Source organism: Bubalus kerabau, chromosome 11 (genome assembly GCF_029407905.1).
Source record: "Bubalus kerabau isolate K-KA32 ecotype Philippines breed swamp buffalo chromosome 11, PCC_UOA_SB_1v2, whole genome shotgun sequence".
Lineage (NCBI taxonomy): Eukaryota > Metazoa > Chordata > Mammalia > Artiodactyla > Bovidae > Bubalus > Bubalus kerabau.
Window position 1 is genome coordinate 103,901,112 of NC_073634.1, and position 17,740 is coordinate 103,918,851.

General features: G+C 52.3%; 1 protein-coding gene across 3 annotated transcripts in view; it reads left to right on the forward strand.

Moving 5' to 3' along the window:
* ABL1 (ABL proto-oncogene 1, non-receptor tyrosine kinase) overlaps window positions 1-15,033 on the forward strand; it is a 145,357-nt gene extending 130,324 nt beyond the window's left edge. For all 3 annotated transcript variants that reach the window (XM_055541407.1, XM_055541409.1, XM_055541408.1), the window contains 6 exons: window positions 391-568; window positions 2,379-2,563; window positions 4,917-5,069; window positions 6,607-6,696; window positions 7,044-7,208; window positions 11,343-15,033. In XM_055541407.1, the coding sequence (XP_055397382.1) occupies window positions 391-568; window positions 2,379-2,563; window positions 4,917-5,069; window positions 6,607-6,696; window positions 7,044-7,208; window positions 11,343-13,063 (2,492 nt within the window). In that variant the 3' untranslated portion in view covers window positions 13,064-15,033. The remainder of the gene's footprint in view (window positions 1-390; window positions 569-2,378; window positions 2,564-4,916; window positions 5,070-6,606; window positions 6,697-7,043; window positions 7,209-11,342) is intronic.
* The last annotated feature ends 2,707 nt before the right edge of the window (window positions 15,034-17,740 follow it).

The window sequence follows — 17,740 nt, forward strand, 5'->3', positions numbered from 1 at the left end:
GCACAAGTCTCAAATCAGTATCTTGAAACCTAAGAATTTCAGAAGTTCCTTCCTGAAGCGATTCTGTACATAGAAATATCCATATATCCTTTGGGGTGATGACTTAGCATGTTTGATGTGGCCCAGCCTCTGCTCTTGAACTCAGTGGCAGCTTCTTTGCTTGAAGCCCATGGGCTTGAGAGGAAGAAAAAAGGGGGCGGGGGGCCACATCCCTCCCGCGGGAACATAATCTCAACCCACGAGTGCATGGAGTCATCGCAGGACCTGGGCCCGGGATGTAGGGGCAGAGAGCGAATCCGTCTCAGAAGCCTCGTTCTTCAGGGCTCATCTTTTCTGGTGTGTGCTCCGCTGGGAGCGGAGCGGCACGCTGAAGCCTTGTCTCGTTGGCAGGGGTCTGCACGCGGGAGCCCCCGTTCTACATAATCACTGAGTTCATGACCTATGGGAACCTGCTGGACTACCTGAGGGACTGTAACCGGCAGGAGGTGAATGCCGTGGTGCTGCTGTACATGGCCACGCAGATCTCGTCCGCCATGGAGTACCTGGAGAAGAAAAACTTCATCCACAGGTAGGAGCCGCGTGAGGCCGCCCTCCCCGCACCAGCGGAGTTGCGGGGCAACCACGGGACCCGGGCATACTTTTACAAAAAAAAACCCCAACCTACAAAGTCTTCTGGCTCAGCCTCTGAATTTTTTAGCGTCGGCAGCTCCTTGGACCTTGGAGCAAAGGCGAACACCATGTTCCTGACGTTGCCAGCTTCGGGTGTGCGTCCAGGACTGCACTCAGCCCGGCCTGGCCCTTGGACCCACAGAGCAGTTATCCCCAGGCTGAGAAGTATTTCACTGCAGAATCATTTTGGACTAAGAGGAATACTGGGTGAAGTTTATCAGAAGGCACCCCTTTTCATTGGCAGGGCTCCCTGTGACATAGGGCACCCGTTGCTCCTCCAGGGCTGGGGTTCATCAGTAGTGTCGTGACCTCTTCCCAGCAGCCGCTGGGGCGTTTTTTCCCCACAAGGTCTCAGAAACGGCCCTACATGGGTTTTGTTCCCGTGTTGTGTGTGTATGTGTTTTCCCCTCCCTTCTGGTAATTATCATTTCATTCTCCACTTAACTTGCTGTCATCTGGTTCAGGGATGTTTCCACCATTGTCAGGATTGTGTATGCGTAGTTCTAAATTAAGCATCTTGGCTGCTTCAAAGCCTGGAGTGTTCTGACCTTCAAACATGCCACAATTATCTTGGTCTCCACATTCTTTGCTGGTGGAAATGGCTTCCTAGCAGAGTGACGGCCTGTGCAGGACAGGGCCTGATGGGCTTTGCCGGAGTCTTCTATACAAGATGTTCTCCAGCCACCGTGGTGACCTTTCCTTCCCAATTAACTCAAGTATGAAACCTGTACACGGGACTTCATAGTGAGAAGTAAGAGGACCGTGTGTGAACTGCTGGCAGTGCCTTGTACAACAGATTTTTCTCTGCTCCATGAGAGTCTGCTTCAGAGGCTCCTGTCACTCAGGAAAGTGAACCCTCTGAGGCTGCAAATTGAAATTTCTTGACTTCTGGTTTGCCTTGTATGGCTCGGTTCATTCTCTCTTCATTCACGCAAACTTAAAATGCTTTACCGAAATCCTATTAGGCACCACCCTCCTGAATTTCCTCCCTCTCATTGCTGGTGATCAGGCTATCTCACAGCCATCGCCTTCAGCGGGGGCCTCTCCTCATCCCGCTTTCCAGGTTGCCTTGCGATTTCATGCTTAACGTCCGTGAACCAGAGATTAGGCTCCTGCCTCCGTGGGAGAATCAGAAGGCTAAAGGAAGCTGATTATACAGGAGAGAATCCATAGGATACATTTGGATACGCATCAGGAAGAAATAGGGAAGTGGGAAATACAATTTGGATAAAGAATGTCATGGGCTCTATTTTATCCTGTTGAGTCTAAATAGGACAAGCAGAGACTCACGCTGATGTAAGTTTCTTGAGATCAAGGCCTGGCCTGGATATCGGCTCCCGGTGCCTGGCACAGGGCAGGAGTAGCTGAACAGACTCTTAAGGACACTGTCCCCAGGCATCGTCAGTGCTTTATTGTGAATTCACTACCACTCACAACCACCCTAAGAAGCAAGCACCGATATCATCATCTTATGGGTGAGAGAACCAAGTCCTAGGGTGATTCACTCACTCCAGGTCGTGGGGCCAGGGAGCCTGTTCCCCCGCCACCCGCTGCGGGTAGAGCTTGGTGGTTACTATTTACAAGTAGATGTATTTATTTAGGATCTCCATTTTCCCATTGTGGGTGTTGCCCCTTGGTAAGCAGTGGTACAAGATTTGTAAAGCTGACAGCCAGCCAGGAACTCACAGATAAACTGTTTCCTTTCCCAGAGATCTTGCTGCCCGAAACTGCCTGGTAGGGGAAAACCACTTGGTGAAGGTGGCTGATTTTGGCCTGAGCAGGCTGATGACAGGGGACACCTACACAGCCCACGCCGGGGCCAAGTTCCCCATCAAGTGGACGGCGCCCGAGAGCCTGGCCTACAACAAGTTCTCCATCAAGTCGGACATCTGGGGTAAGGGCCACCGCTCCGGTTTTGTCCTCGCCCTCGTCTTGGGTGGGGGGGGGCTATGTCCCCATTTTGCTTTCTCTCCTTGCCTTTTGAGTTCCTTTTCCCTTGCTCTTTCATTTCTCTCTCATTGCTTCCTTCTCTTTTTGTTTATTTTACTTCTTTTTCAATTTCAAAAATCTCTTCTCCCGTGTTTTCTCTCCTAAATAAGGTAAAAATGAGGTTTTTTTTCTCTTCGAAAATAATTCAGATGAACTCTTTCCCCCACTTAACAACTTTATGTCTTCTTCACTCTTAGATTGCCTGGATGTGCAGGGCAGCCAGCCCACCCTGCAGGCACCCAGGGTCTGCCTCTGCGGAGAGAATGCTGCAGAGTCTGGTTTGAAATTCAAGTAGAATGTTCCTCTCCGAAGCCTTGTGTGACAGTATTTTATTTTTACTTTTGGTTATGCAGATTGTCAGCAGGCAGTCAGGGAGGCAGAGTTGCCTGAGGACTCCAGGCACTTGCCACCCCAGCTTTGCTGTCTTCACCTTGTGGTACCCTCTCACCCTATATCCCCGCCCAGCCCCAACCTTTGTTATTTCAAAGCAAATTCCAGACAGCATAATGTTCTGTCCATGAATATTTCATATGTCTCTTAAAAGATGGCTTTTGTATTTGTAGAACCGCAAGTTGAGTTTAGTTTCTGGATTTTGCCTGCTTAGTCGCTCAGTTGTGTCCAACTCTTTGCGACCCCTTGGACTATAGCCCACCAGGTTCCTCTGTCCATGGGATGACTGTAGCCCACCAGGTTCCTCTGTCTATGGGATGTTTCAGGCCAGAATGCTGGAGAGTGGGTTGCCATTTCCTTCTCTAGGGGATCTTCCTGACCCAAGGATCGAACCCGTGTCTCCCGTGTCTCCTGTATTACAGATTCTTCACCTGCTGAGCCATCAAAGAACCGGTTTCTAAATATTAGCAAATATCAATGTTCAAATTTCCAGTTAATCATAAAAGTCACCCCCTTTTTTTTTTTTTGATCTGTTTGAATTGGGGTGAAAATACAAATTTACCAGTGCAATTAGTTGATGACATCCTTTAGGTCTCCTCTAGTCTGTAAACTCCTTTCTCATCTCTCTGTGTGTCTCGCTGGTTATTTGTGGAACAGATCCTGCCATTTGTCCTTTAAAGTCTCCCACATTCTGGATTCTGCTCACTGTTTCTCATGTTCCTCAGTCTTCACTATTCCCAGAAAGTGGATAGTTGGACCTAGGCACCTTGATCACATTCGGGTGTGACTTGTTTTGTTTTGGTAAGAGTACTTCATAGGAAGGAGGGCACCTTTGATCAGTAGCCCTGTAATTCTTGATTTCCCCTCTCTGTCTAGAGCCACTGATTGATGAGGGGCTTGCCAAGTGACAGTTCCCTGGTTCTCTCATTCCTTACTCATTTATGAGCTCCATACTTCTATAAGAAGAAACTTCCTCTCTCCTACCATCTGATTACAGTAGGGTGTACAGTTCATACAGGAAAGACAAGATAAATATAAACTTCCTTGCCATTATTTACCAGTTTCCATGATAACAGATTGAGTTCTTAATACCCTCCAGTGGTGACCAGTTAGGTTTTGTTTTTCTTTTGTAGTAGTATTACAAGCTCTTGGATTTAATTATATTTGAGTATATTATGGATTAATCCACTGCAGGAGTTTTTTAAAATTGATATTCAGATCGTCTCAACTTTGGCCTGTGGGGACTTCAAATTATTCCTGGTTCTTTCTGACAAAACCCTATAGTCTTCTTTAGCATCTGTGCTATCTAAAATGGATGAAATACTCCAGGTTCATTCTCTGCCCCTGACCTGAACCACCCACTTCTCCAAGGAATTCAGGTTCTTTAGTGGGACCTGGAATTTCAGTGATTTCGTTAGATTTTAATGGAATTTTTGGAGTTGGAAGGGACCTTAGAGATAACTTCACATACCCAGAAGAGAGAGGTGCCTGTTGGAGGCATGTGGCTAGTTGGTCACAGAGCCACGACTAGAAATGGCCTCTTCAATTCCAGTCCTAGGCACCTTCCACCACATCTCCCAGCAAGATGGCCATGCTCCCTTAAAGACCCTGGAGGGGCTGGTCACCCCAGGCCCCTTCTCTCCTACAGCATGTGCTAGTCCGTGGGCTTGAGTGACCGGAAAGCCTCATCCTGTCCTGTTCTGTCCAGGGCTGTTGGTAATTAAGAGCCTTATAAAATGTTGGAGTGTCTGGGCTGCTTCTGAGGGCGTAACTTCTGAAGTCTGCTGCACAGTTAGCCGGTTTTGAATGCGGTACAGTCAAATCTTAAATGCACCTTGAACAGTCTTGATCTTTCTTTTTTCTTTTAGCATTTGGAGTGTTGCTTTGGGAAATTGCTACCTATGGCATGTCACCTTACCCAGGAATTGACCTGTCCCAGGTGTATGAGCTGCTGGAGAAAGACTACCGCATGGAGCGCCCGGAAGGCTGCCCAGAGAAGGTCTACGAACTCATGCGAGCATGTGAGCCTTCCCCTGCTGGTTCCAATGTGGGCTCTGTAGGCAGCCCAGTGCGGGGCGTGTGTGTCAAGTCAGGGGTTGAAAGTGCTCCATTTCCTCTCTTCCTTCCCATTCTTCAGAAGCAACTACTGTACAGTTTGGTGCTTTTTTTTTTTTTTGCTTAACTTTTCCCATGTTTCTCTGTGCCTTTATTCATGGATAGTATTTTACATGTGAGGGTTTTTTGTTTGTTTTTCATGCAAAATGAGACCGATGGATACCAAACCTGGGTGGATAAAAGTCACTCAGAATATTTGCCCACTATACAAGAAATTTGCATTTATTAATAAGAAGCCCAAGTTTTACAACCCTGTGAACTGTAGTCCTCCAGGCTCCTCTGTCCATGGGATTGCCCGGGAAAGAATACCGGAGTGGGTTGCCATTTCCTTCTCCAGGATCTTTCCAACCTAGGGATCCAATTTGCATCTCCTGCATGGGCAGGAGGATTCTCTACTGCTAAGCCACCAGGGAAGCCCATATATATTATGGGCCCTGAAATTTCAGCAATTTACATACGCACATACATATACATACACACATGTGTATGTGTGTGTGTGTTATACGTGTGGTGTATGTATGTTACAGGTGTGTGTTATGTGTGTGTTACAGGTTGTGTGTGTATAAGTATGTAATGTGTGTGCATATATAAAATGTATAAAAATTTATCACCTCACCTTTTTTTTGTACTTAGCAGTGGAACAGGCCTGTCTTTCCATGTCTGTGATTCAGAGCAGGTGCACTCTCTTCCCCCCACTTTCCTGTCTCATATCTTTATGTAGCTCTCTGGCATCTATTGCATGATTTATTCATCCATCCAGTCCTCTTTTGATGAGCATTTGGTTGTTTTACACATTTGTTGTTGGTTTTTGGGGGGTTTTTTGTCATTATAAACAAGGCAGGAACCAGCACCCTCATACATAGACCTCTGCACTTTGCTAGTACTTCTAGAAGTTGAACTGTTGGTTCAGGGAGCTAAGTGCATTTTAAATTTTGATAGGTTTTATCATCTTTTTCTCAAAAAGGTTATATGAATTGATATTCTCAACAGAAGTTTCCGAGAGGGACTCTATGTCTTTACCTAACAGGATTTAGTCATCCCTTAATCCTCATTTTAACCTTGTTTTAATTAGTACGTCTTTTCTGATGAGGAATTTGGGCTTTGATAACCATGAAGTAAGGGTAAGGTAGGAAGCAAGCTACTGGGTTTAGTAACTTTCTGCATTTGCTGGAGGCAGGCTGGTAAAATCCTGTTTGTACATGTAGTTGTTGCTGTCAGCCTGTCTCTGGGATTTTACACTCCATATTCCTGCCAGTATGTAAAATTTTCTCAAATTCTCAACGTCTGTAATAAGACACAGTGACATTCGTCACTTTAACTTGTCATAGCAAAAGATGCTTAAGTAGGATTGGAATGTTAATTTCCAGACTTTCCACCGAGAATGTCTCGTCCCCCCATGTTAGCGAGGCCTCGTGAGCCGTCTGACTTGGGTCTCATCTGCAGGTTGGCAGTGGAATCCCTCCGACCGGCCCTCCTTCGCTGAGATCCACCAAGCCTTTGAAACGATGTTCCAGGAATCCAGCATATCAGACGGTAAAGTGCCCGTCCTGGGGGTGCCTGTGGTGGGGAGCGAGGTCGACCTGGGAGGGACAGCCGTGTGGGGCCCAGCCCAGGCCTTCAGTCCACTTCCTGCTGGAGCACGTAGACCAGCATCTCGCTGGAGACCAGAAAGTGGAGCAGGGGTGCTGAGGGTGGCCTTCCATCTCTTGAAGCCAGGGTTCTGAAAATTGCTCAAGTACTGTTTCTTCAGAGTGTGTGTCCCTTTTCTGTAACCGTATATTGTTTACCACTGTCGCCTTAAAAAGAAAAAGCCAACATACCACAGTGATACACTGCTGATGACTGCTGGTCTTATTCTTAATTTTTTTGATGTTTCTTAGAAGTGGAAAAGGAGTTGGGGAAGAAGGGCATGCGAGGGGTTGCAGGTACCCTGCTGCAGGCCCCAGAACTGCCCACCAAGACAAGAACCTCCAGGAGAGCTGCTGAGCACAAAGACAGCCCCGACATGCCCGAGACACCCCACTCCAAGGGCCCAGGAGAGACTGGTATGTGCCCACCCCCCACCCGCCTCAGGGGCCCCAGGGAGTCGACCCTAAACTGAAAGGCAGGCACATCCCTCATGAGTGGGCCAGCTGCAAAGAGAGGAAAGTTCTCCTTTTCTCTGCACTCTTGAGCCACCACACCCCCCGCCCCCATCAGGTAGGAGCCATTGCTTCGGCAGTCAGTCTAGTCAGATAGGCAGAGACGTTCATAAAACCCACAAGGAACAAACCCACCTTTTCATGTATCATTCACACTGTTTGTGGTTGTTCTGCATTGTGGACAGATAGAGCAATAATAAACACTGAACCAAACAAAGAGCAGCTCGTTGTGAAAGCACTGATACGAAAAGCTCACTGGTGCTGACGGAGCCATGAGACCCCCGTGGCAGAGCTGGGGTCCTCTCGTGGTCCCTGAGAAGAGACTCTGGTGCTGTCCCCTTGCCTAATGAGGGCGGTGGGAGCACTGCAGGAGGGGTTAACATGAGCAAACATGGACCCAGTGCTTCCTGTGTGCCAGGCTCTGCTCTCAGCAAGGCTGCTCTGCTTTTCAGTTGCCCCAATCAAAAAAAAAATACGGAAGTCTGGATTCCAGAGCAGACCAACTGAGTGGAGATGTCTGCAGTGGGCCAGGTGTCTGGGTTTTTAGCTGCTTCTAGGGGATTGGTCTGATGGGCCACACACTCTGGGTGAATGGGAAGGGACAGGACAAAGCCAGAATCTTCAAGACCCCATGATTCCAATTTTTTCATCATGTTGTTGTTCAGTCACTCAGTTGTGTCCGACTCTTTGCGGCCCTGTGGACTGCAGCATGCCAGGCTTCCCTGTCCTTCACCATTTCCTAGAACTTGGTCAGACTCATGTCCATTGAATCAGTGATGCCATCCAGCCATGTCGTCCTCTGTCGTCCCCTTCTCCTCCTGCCTTCAATCTTGCCCAGCATCAGAGTCTTTTCTAATGAACTGGTTCTTGGTATCAGGTGGCCAAAGTATTGGAGCTTCAGCTTCAGCATCAGTCCTTCCAATGAATATTCAGGCTTGATTTCCTTTAGGATGGACTGGTTTGATCTCCTTGCTATTCAAGGGACTTTCAAGAGTCTTCTCCAACACCACAGTTCAGAAGCATCAGTTCTTCAACATTCAGCCTTCTTTATGATCCAACTCTCACATCCATATATGATGACTGGAAAAACCATAGCTTTGACTATATGGACCTTTGTTGGCAAAGTGATATCTGTGCTCTTTAATACACTGTTTAGGTTTGTCATAGCTTTTCTTCCAAGGAGCAAGCATCTTTTAATTTCATGGCTGCAGTCACCATCTTCAGTGATTTTGGAGCCTAAGAAAATAAAGTCTCTCATTGTTTCCCCATCTATTTGCCATGAAGTGATGGGACCTGATGCCATGATCTTCATTTTTTGGATGTTGAGTTTTAAGCCAGCTTTTTCAGTCTCCTCTTTCATCAAGAGGCTTTTTAGCTCCTCTTCGCTTTCTGCCATAAAGGTGCTGTATCTGAGGTTACTGATATTTCTCGCAGCAATCTTGATTCCAGCTTGTGCTTTATCCAGCCCAGCATTTTGCATGATGTACTCTGCATATAAGTTAAATAAGCAGGGTGGCAATACACAGCCTTAACATACTCCCTTCCCAATTTGGACCTAGTTTGTTGTTGCATGTCTGGTTCTAACTGTTGCTTCTTGACCTGCATACAGGTTTCTCAGGAGGCAAGTAAGGTGGTCTGGTATATCCCAGCTGTTCCATAGTTTGTTGTGATTCACACAGTCAAAGGCTTTAGCATAGTCAATGAAGCAGCAGTAGATGTTTTTCTGGAATTTTCTTGCTTTTTCTATGATCCAGCAGATGTTGGCAATTTGATCTCTGTTTCCTCTGCCTTTTCTAAATCCAGCTTGGACATCTGGAAGTTTTCTGTTCATGTGCTGTTGAAGCCTGGCTTGGAGAATTTTGAGCAGTACTTTGCTAGCGTGTGACATGAGTGCAGTTGTGCAGTAGTTTGAACGTTCTTTGACATTGCCTTTCTTTTGGATTGGAATGAAAATTGACCTTTTCCATTCCTGTGGCCACTGCTGAGTTTTCCAAATTTGCTGACATACTGAGTACACCACTTTCACACAACATCTTTCAGGATTTGAAATAGCTCAACTGGAATTCCATCATTCCACTAGTTTTGTTTGTAGAGATGCTTCCTAAGGCCCACTTGACTTCTCATTCCAGAATGTCTGGTTCTAGGTGAGTGATCACACCATCGTGGTCATCTGGGTTATTAAGATCTTTTTTGTACAGTTCTGTGTATTCTTGCCACCTCTTCTTAATGTCTTCTACTTCTTTTAGGTCCATACTATTTCTGTCCTTTATTAAGCCCATCTTTGCATGAAATGTTCCCTTGGTATCTCTAATTTTCCTGAAGAGATCTTTAGTCTTTCCCATTCTATTGTTTTCCTCTGTTTCTTCACATTGATCACTTAGAATTTTCCAGTTTGTTGTGATTCACACAGTCAAAGGCTTTAGCATAGTCAATGAAGCAGCAGTAGATGTTTTTCTGGAATTTTCTTGCTTTTTCTATGATCCAGCAGATGTTGGCAATTTGATCTCTGATTCCTCTGCCTTTTCTAAATACAGCTTGAACATTTGGAAGTTTTTGGATTTCTTATCTCTCCTTGCTATTCTTTAATCATGTACCCATATTTTAAAAGTTGAAAGTGTAGCTCCTATATATAGGTATTGTATATGTACTGCTGCACAAATATATTTACTATGAAATACAGCAAAAGTATACACTTAAAAGGTTTATGTAAGAGATAAATTATGCTGCGCTCTCTGCACACTCCCGGGACCGTCGTGCTTAGCCTGCTTCAACAGCATGTAGACTGTGTAGAACCTGGCCCCTCATCCTTCTGGTAGTCATCCCGACGTCAGGAAGTGGGACAGCGGTGGGGAGGAGGGGCCGCTCTGAGAACTTGCGGCTTATTAAAAGGCCAGTGATAAGCCATCGTGTTCATTTACCCCCCATCAGTATTCATCTGAGGGGCATTCTGATATGTAATCTCATGGCGCGCCAAGAGTGTCAATTAGCTGTTCAGCCCGTGAAACAGAGCTGTGCATAATTCATTAGAAATTCACTCTCTTCGCCTTCCTCCGACGGGGCTGAGGTTTCTGGAGGGCCTCGACTTCCCCGGATCCGGGAGTCCTGTGTGCCACCTGCTGTTCTGACAGCTGCCTCGTCCCTCAGCGTCCCAGGTGCTGATGGCCACTGTGCTGCTGCCGCCCTTGGAGGGAGAGCTCTGCCACTCACTCGTGGGGAGCTTGGCAACGCCAGAAAGATTTCTTAGGCGCTGTTATTCATATTTAAAGAATGCCCATTTAAAAGTTTTAAAAGGTCACCCTTCTAGTTCCGCGAGCATAATAGCCCGTTGTCACTGCACTCCGTGGCACGCGGCCCCCCTCCCTCCTGCCCGGCCTCGCAGGAGCCGCGGGCAGCCGCCTGGTCAGAGAGGCCCAGCTCCTGACCCTGTGCTTGGCCTCGTCTGCCTTGTACCCTCCAGATGGTGGTGTGCAGAGGCCTCTGCTGCTTTAACAGGGGTGGGGCGGTGGGCTTGGGTGCCCCATCTTTTTTGCTGTCTTCAAGGAGAGAGACCTTCAGATCAGATCAGATCAGTCGCTCAGTCGTGTCCGACGCTTTGCGACCCCATGAATCGCAGCACGCCAGGCCTCCCTGTCCATCACCAACTCCCGGAGTTCACTGGGACTCACGTCCATTGAGTCAGTGATGCCATCCAGCCATCTCATCCTCGAGACCTTAGCTCTGCCCAATAATAGCACCACCAACATACAGTGACAATAGCTACTGAGGATTTCGTGCCAAGAGCTGTGATAAATGCCCCACATCCATCCCATTCTCACGGCAGCACTCTGGGTAGCTCTGTTGTGCTCCGTTTTATCGATGAGGAAGCCGAGGGTGAGCAGAGAGAAGTCGCTCGCCAGGGGCGAGCAGCCCAACTGCACATGCAAGCCTGGCAGAGCCCAGATGTGGAGCCGCTGTGTGAGGACAGGCCGGCCGGCCCGGGTGAGGCCAGGCTCGTCGCTTCTGGCCTGGACTCGTTCAACTCTTCCCTGTGTGTTTCAGATCCTGTGGACCACGAACCATCTGTATCTCCACTGCTCCCTCGAAAAGAACGGGGTCCTCCGGATGGCGGCCTCAATGAGGATGAGCGCCTGCTTCCCAAAGACAAGAAGACCAACCTGTTCAGCGCCTTGATCAAGAAGAAGAAGAAAACCGCCCCGACCCCTCCCAAACGCAGCAGCTCCTTCCGGGAGATGGATGGCCCGCCTGAGCGGAAAGCGGCCAGTGAGGAGGAAGGCCGGGAAATCAGCAACGGGGCGCTGGCACCAGCACCCCTGGATGCAGCAGAGTCGGCCAAGTCCCCAAAGCCCAACGGCGGGGCCGGGGTCCCCAACGGAGCCTTCCGGGAGTCTGGGGGCGCAGGCTTCCGGTCGCCCCACCTGTGGAAAAAGTCCAGCACTCTGACCAGCAGCCGGCTGGCTGCCGGTGAAGAGGAGAGCGGTGGCGGCGCCAGCAAGCGCTTTCTGAGGTCCTGCTCGGCCTCCTGCGTGCCCCATGGCGCCAAGGACACAGAGTGGCGGTCAGTCACCCTGCCTCGGGACCTGCAGTCCACCGGCAGGCAGTTCGACTCGTCCACCTTCGGAGGCCACAAAAGCGAGAAGCCGGCCTTGCCTCGGAAGCGGGCAAGCGAGAACAGGTCTGACCAGATGACCAGAGGCACGGTTACCCCGCCGCCCCGGCTGGTGAAGAAAACCGAGGAGGCCGCCGACGAGGTCTTCAAGGACGCGGCTGAGGCCAGTCCAGGCTCCAGCCCACCCAGCCTGACGCCAAAACCGCTCCGGAGGCAGGGTGCGGCCGCGCCTCCCTCCAGCCCTCCCCACAAGGAGGAGGCCGGCAGGCCCAGTGCTGCGGGGACGCCCACTGAGCTGGCACCCCCCACCAGCCGGGCAGGGCCAGGAGCCTCCGGAGGGCCCAGCAAGGCTGCCTCCACTGCTGCAGAGGAGCCCCGGGGGAGGAGGCACAAGCCCGCCTCCGAGTCCCCAGGGAGAGACAAGGGGAAGCTGTCCAAGCTCAAACCTGCCCCGCCACCCCCGCCACCCACCTCCACTGGCAAAGCCGGGAAGTCCTCGCAGAGCCAGAGCCAGGAAGCGGCCGGGGAGGCAGGCGCCGGGGCAAAGGTGAAACCCGCAGCTCTGGCTGCGGATGCCGTGAACAGCGACACCGCCAAGTCTGGCCAGCTGGGAGAGGGCGCCAAGAAGCCCGTGCTCCCATCCATGCCAAAGCCGCCGGCATCCACCAAGCCGGTGGGGACCCCGACCAGCCCCGCCCCCACCCCCGCCACCTTGCCGTCAGCACCCTCTGCCCTGGCAGGGGACCAGCCGTCCTCCACCGCCTTCATCCCGCTCATATCGACCCGCGTGTCTCTTCGGAAAACCCGGCAGCCTCCCGAGCGGATCGCCAGTGGCGCCATCACCAAGGGCATGGTGCTGGATGGCACGGAGGCCCTGTGCCTGGCCATCTCCAAGAACTCTGAGCAGATGGCCAGCCACAGCGCCGTGCTCGAAGCCGGCAAAAACCTCTACACATTCTGCGTGAGCTATGTGGACTCCATCCAGCAAATGAGGAACAAATTCGCCTTCCGCGAGGCCATCAACAAACTGGAGAACAACCTCCGGGAGCTGCAAATCTGCCCAGCAACCGCAGGTGGTGGCCCAGCGGCCACTCAGGACTTCAGCAAACTCCTCAGCTCCGTGAAGGAGATCAGCGACATCGTGCAGAGGTAGCAGGAGCCGGCGGCACACGAGGGCTCCCTGTGTGTGCCCGGGACAGCGGGCAGGCGGCCAGCAGGACCCGCACGTGGGGACCTTGGCCTGGAGCTCTGCACCTGGCAGAGCGGCTGCCGCCGTGGAACGCGGTGCCACGACTTTGTCCTGCCCGCCGTCCTCCTGCGCTCGCCTCCGCCTGGCTCCCGGAGCCTCATCCAAGTTCTCTCTGTGGAGTTCCCGCTCTTTGGACTGCCGTGGGCACACCAGCCTCCTCCCTGCACGTGGGGCTTCAAAACTGAGCTCTCGGGGCCAGGCGGGAAGGTCGATGAGCATTTCCTTTCCGTCTTCCTCCCTGGAGGACCTCCACTGGCTCTGCCTTTGCCCACTTTGTCCCAAGGAGGGAGCACTCTGAACGGGAGCTAAGTCAGCAGGGCTTGGAGACTGTCCCCTCCACTCACCCCAGGCAGCGAGTGTACACTCCCCTCGCTCGGGCCACCTGCTGAGGACCTGTGTCCAGAGCCACGTCCCGGGAAGTGGGGCCCGGGGGTCACCCCACGCCCCCCTCCTTGCACCATCCCCCCATGTGAAGGACGGCTCTTGACTTGGGGCTGAGACAGGCCAGGGCGCCGCCATCAACCAGCCTCTGGGTCCCGGTCTGGGGAGAAGCCAAGGAGTCCGCATTGGGGAGAGTTTCCTCGTCGTTCTCTCCAGGTCCTCAGGGCCCCGTCACCTGCTCTCCTGTGACGCGCACTGCTAATCCTGGATGGAAAGCTTGAGTCTGGAGGGTAGCAGGGTCACGGGGGAGCACACGGGGGCTCCAGAGGCAGGAGAGGGTGGCGAGCTTGGGGGCGCAGCCGGGCCCAGGATGTCCCAGAGCAGGGCCTGGCAGGTCGGCAGTGAGCAGTTACCTTCCTTCCGAATTCCCGGGGGCCCTGATAAGGTGCTTGGTCTTTACTTCCACTTGCTCTCTTTCCATTCCATTGTGCTCCTCTAAGGCAAAGTAGATTCTTGCAGAGCTCTTTCCCTGGTGACAAGCCAGTCTTCAGCTTTCCAGAGTTCTTGAAGCATTTCCAAACTGCCCTCAGCACAGCTGCCTCTCCAGAGAGAAGGACCCACCATCGGGCGCCCAGCGAGCATGCAGGAGGAAAAGGACTGGGGCACCAAAGCCCCGCCTAGCGTGGGCCATGCCCCGATGGGCACGTAGCTTATTTAATTACCATGAGCACGCTTAACCTAATGTTCCAGTGGGAGTCATCAGGGATGAAGAGAATCAGACAAAGGAAACCCCAGGAGGTGTCTCAGAGAGCAGTCCTCAGCATCATCTCCTCGGGCTGCCCAGGACTAGGCTCGGGGGCAGGAGCCCGCGTGCCCTTTACCTTGACCTGGAGCAGCTACTGAAGAGTGGGCCGGCACCTGCCTGGGCCTTGCTCAGGAGAACCGGTGGAGAAACCAGGAGGAAACCGCCTCCCACCCGCTCCCCAGGCCACGCCGTGCCCATGACCTCACTCTGGCCCCGTTTGTACACTAAACACCTGAGTTTGTCTTTTATTTCTCTGATAGAGATGGTTTCCTCTGGGTCGTTTTATGCTGTTCTCACAGCGCCTCACCTCTCTGCCCCCCCCGGGCTGCTGTGCTGCGCAGACCGAAGGGGGAGGGTGCCCCAACACCGCCAGTGGCCTTGCAGACGAAGTGGAGCGAAGCCCACCAGGTCCCCTCCACTGCCCGTTGCTGAGGTACTTGTCTCTTCCCGTTCACACGATATGCCACTATATTTTGCATTTATACTTTGATATTACACTCTTTTATAGACTCGCCCTTTTATAAATGACCTGTAAATAGTTTTCCACTGTCCTCCCTTCTGGAATGCCTATGGTGTCTTTTTTTTTTTTTTTTGGTCCAGTACATTTTTTTCTGTATATGACTCTGTGTTTTTTTTGAATCCACGTCTCCCCTCCGTAGTATTTTTTAAATAAATGTTTACAACACCAGACCTTGGGCGAATTGCTGTGGTCCATAATTCTTCCCTGTCATCCTCCGAGCCCCGGCGCGCGCGTGGGCGGGAGGGAGCCAGGCTTTCCCGAAGTGGCCGGAGGCCGCGCCGCGTCGGGTCTCACACGACAGGAGAGAACAGGAGTGTGGCAGGACCCCGCGCCGGCCGTGTCACCAGCCAGCCCTCATGTCGGGCCCCTCTGCACCCTCGAGCCCTGCTCGCCAGTGGCCTGGCTCAGCAGCAGCACCGAGAATGGGCCGTGCTCCCACGCGGGCCGTGGCCATCTGGCGTGGGAAAGGAAGACCACCAACAGCAGTGCCGCCCGCCCCTGAAATGGGAGGGGGAGGGCACGGCCGGGATGCCTCTCTGGCCTGAAAGCATTCGGCCCTCCCCACAGGGTTTTTTTTTTTTTCTCTCTTTGCATTTGAATTCACTTTCGGCCACTGTCATCAGTCCCCAAAGTGCCTTCCGCTCACTTTTGTTCAGCACACCAGGCGTCTTATTTCTCAGTGGATGAAGACGAGCAGGGTGTGCCGGCCTGCGAGGGGATGGAGCCGCAGGCCAGGGCCACAGCATGACTTCTCCCACGGGGACCTCCCGAGGGGTGTTGACGTGTCCTCAATATCCGTTCTCCATCTGACGCCAGCTGGTGGCTCGGAAAGTGGACGTCGGGGAAGTGAGTAGCTGCCCCTTGCTAATGATACTTATTAAGCCAGCAGGCCTGTCAGAGGACACACATCCTGTCCACCAGAGCCCAGTGAAGACAGTCCAGCGGAGCCTCTCTCCCAGAGACCTGGGCAGCGAGCCGTGCCGCTCTGCAGCAGGGGCAGTGGAAACGCCAGCCCGGGGAAGAGGTCAGCAGGACCTGCGGTGTGTGCTCAAATGGCATGGCCCCAGGCGGCACCAGGGAACAGGTCTCCTCGTCTCACGGAGGCAGACACAGGCCCAGGCCGCAGGGTGGGTCAGTGGCAGAGCTGCCACAGGACACCAGAGCCCCCGAGTCGGGGCTTTTCCACGGAGAGCAGGCTCTTGCTTTGAGTGGCAGCTCTCAAGTCTGAAAGAGGATGTGGGATTGCAGTGACGGTCCCCACTGACAGCTGCTTCCCCTGAGTCAGGCGTGCGTGGGTCCCGAACTCAGCCTCACAGACAGGGTGAGCCGTCCCGTCTTCCCAGCGCCCAGCAGAGAGCTCGTCCAGTCACAGCTCCCACGTGGTGAGACCAGGACGAGGCCTCGTGTACGCGCCAGTCACCCTGGCAGCCATACCGGCCTGAGACAGGGGACTCGGAAGGCTCTTCTCCAAAGTAGCATCCTCCACGAGTGTCAGGCGAGCTGAAGAAGCTTACTTGGGTCTCTCCGTTCTAGGTCAGTGGTCCTGAACCTCTTTGGTCACAGAACCCCTCGAGAACCTAGTGAGGACTCGAATATAGCCCCAGGAAGACATATCTGTGTGTACACACAACGATGGCCAAAGGTCTGAGTCAGGCCTTTGAGGTCCAGAACAAAGGAGGGGGCACCCAAGGGCCAAGCCCCAGAGGGCTGGCAGCTGCTGTTGACATGTTACCTCAAAATTTATAAGCTTCCAGCCTCAAAAATTTTAAAACCTTTCAGATCCCCAAACTGAAAGCAATCATCAAGAGGGGGACGGAATAGGTAGGGGTGGTATGTGCACGCCATGGAATGTTGGGGGGCACTGGGAGTGGGAGGGGACAGACTCACCCCACTCTACGGTACACAGTGCCAGGCAGCCGCCAGACCCAGCACAGTGGTGTTTAAATGGGCACGTGGTCTGATGGAAGAGGTCAGAAAGGCGGGCGACGTGGGGTGCGTAGCCTGGGTGGTGCCAGCTAATGGGTGTGTCACTGGCTGGAAACTCATCCAACCACGCTTGGAATTGGGGCGCATTTCAGATGTGTGTTAGGTTGCACTGAAGATTTTCTTAGAATTACAGCTTACAGGGGAGTGCTTTTAGCTACTCGATGAATGCACCACCGTGGGAAACCCCACACCTTTTTCAGAATTAACGAGGGAGGTTCTGTGACCATCTTCATTTCATGGGTGAGAAAGCCGGGTTCCGAGATGTGCGGCAGCCAGCCCGAGGTCACACAGCATGTGCCTGCTTAATGCCTGCTGTGCCGGACTCATCTGTCGACACTCCAGGTGGGCTCCAGGGCCAGGCTCGCCTCCCCTCCTCCATCGTGAAAGAGGGGAGGCGAGAGCTACAGCTCACCCAGCCCTGTCGGCATTGGGGGTGTTTTATAGACGGCGCTCCTCAGCTGAGCACTCGGGGGGGCCCATGTCGATGTGTTATCTTCGTACAGAAGATGTTAGGTGGGAGAAGACTGCCCAACCGTGGTGTCCCCTGTCTTTGGTGCCCGCCTTCTTCCGTGGTCGCGCCCCCATCTCGGGCCAGGGCCCTGGCTCCCCTCCTGGATGGTGAAAGCCCCCTGCCCGGGTCCGGGTCTCCCCTGGCGTGTGTCTTGCAGCATCTTTGGCACCGGGGCACTGTTTGGACGAGCTGATGCCTCGCTTACTACAGCTGCTGCCTGATGGTCTGCTATTGCTCCCACCCCCAACCTCTTTTTTTCCTGGACATTTTTATTAATATTTCAAACGTGCAAGAAAATACCGGCAAATATTCCCCGTCCATTTTAAGAGCTAAATACCTGGAGATCTGCACACCAAGATGGAGGTTTTGTGTGTGTGT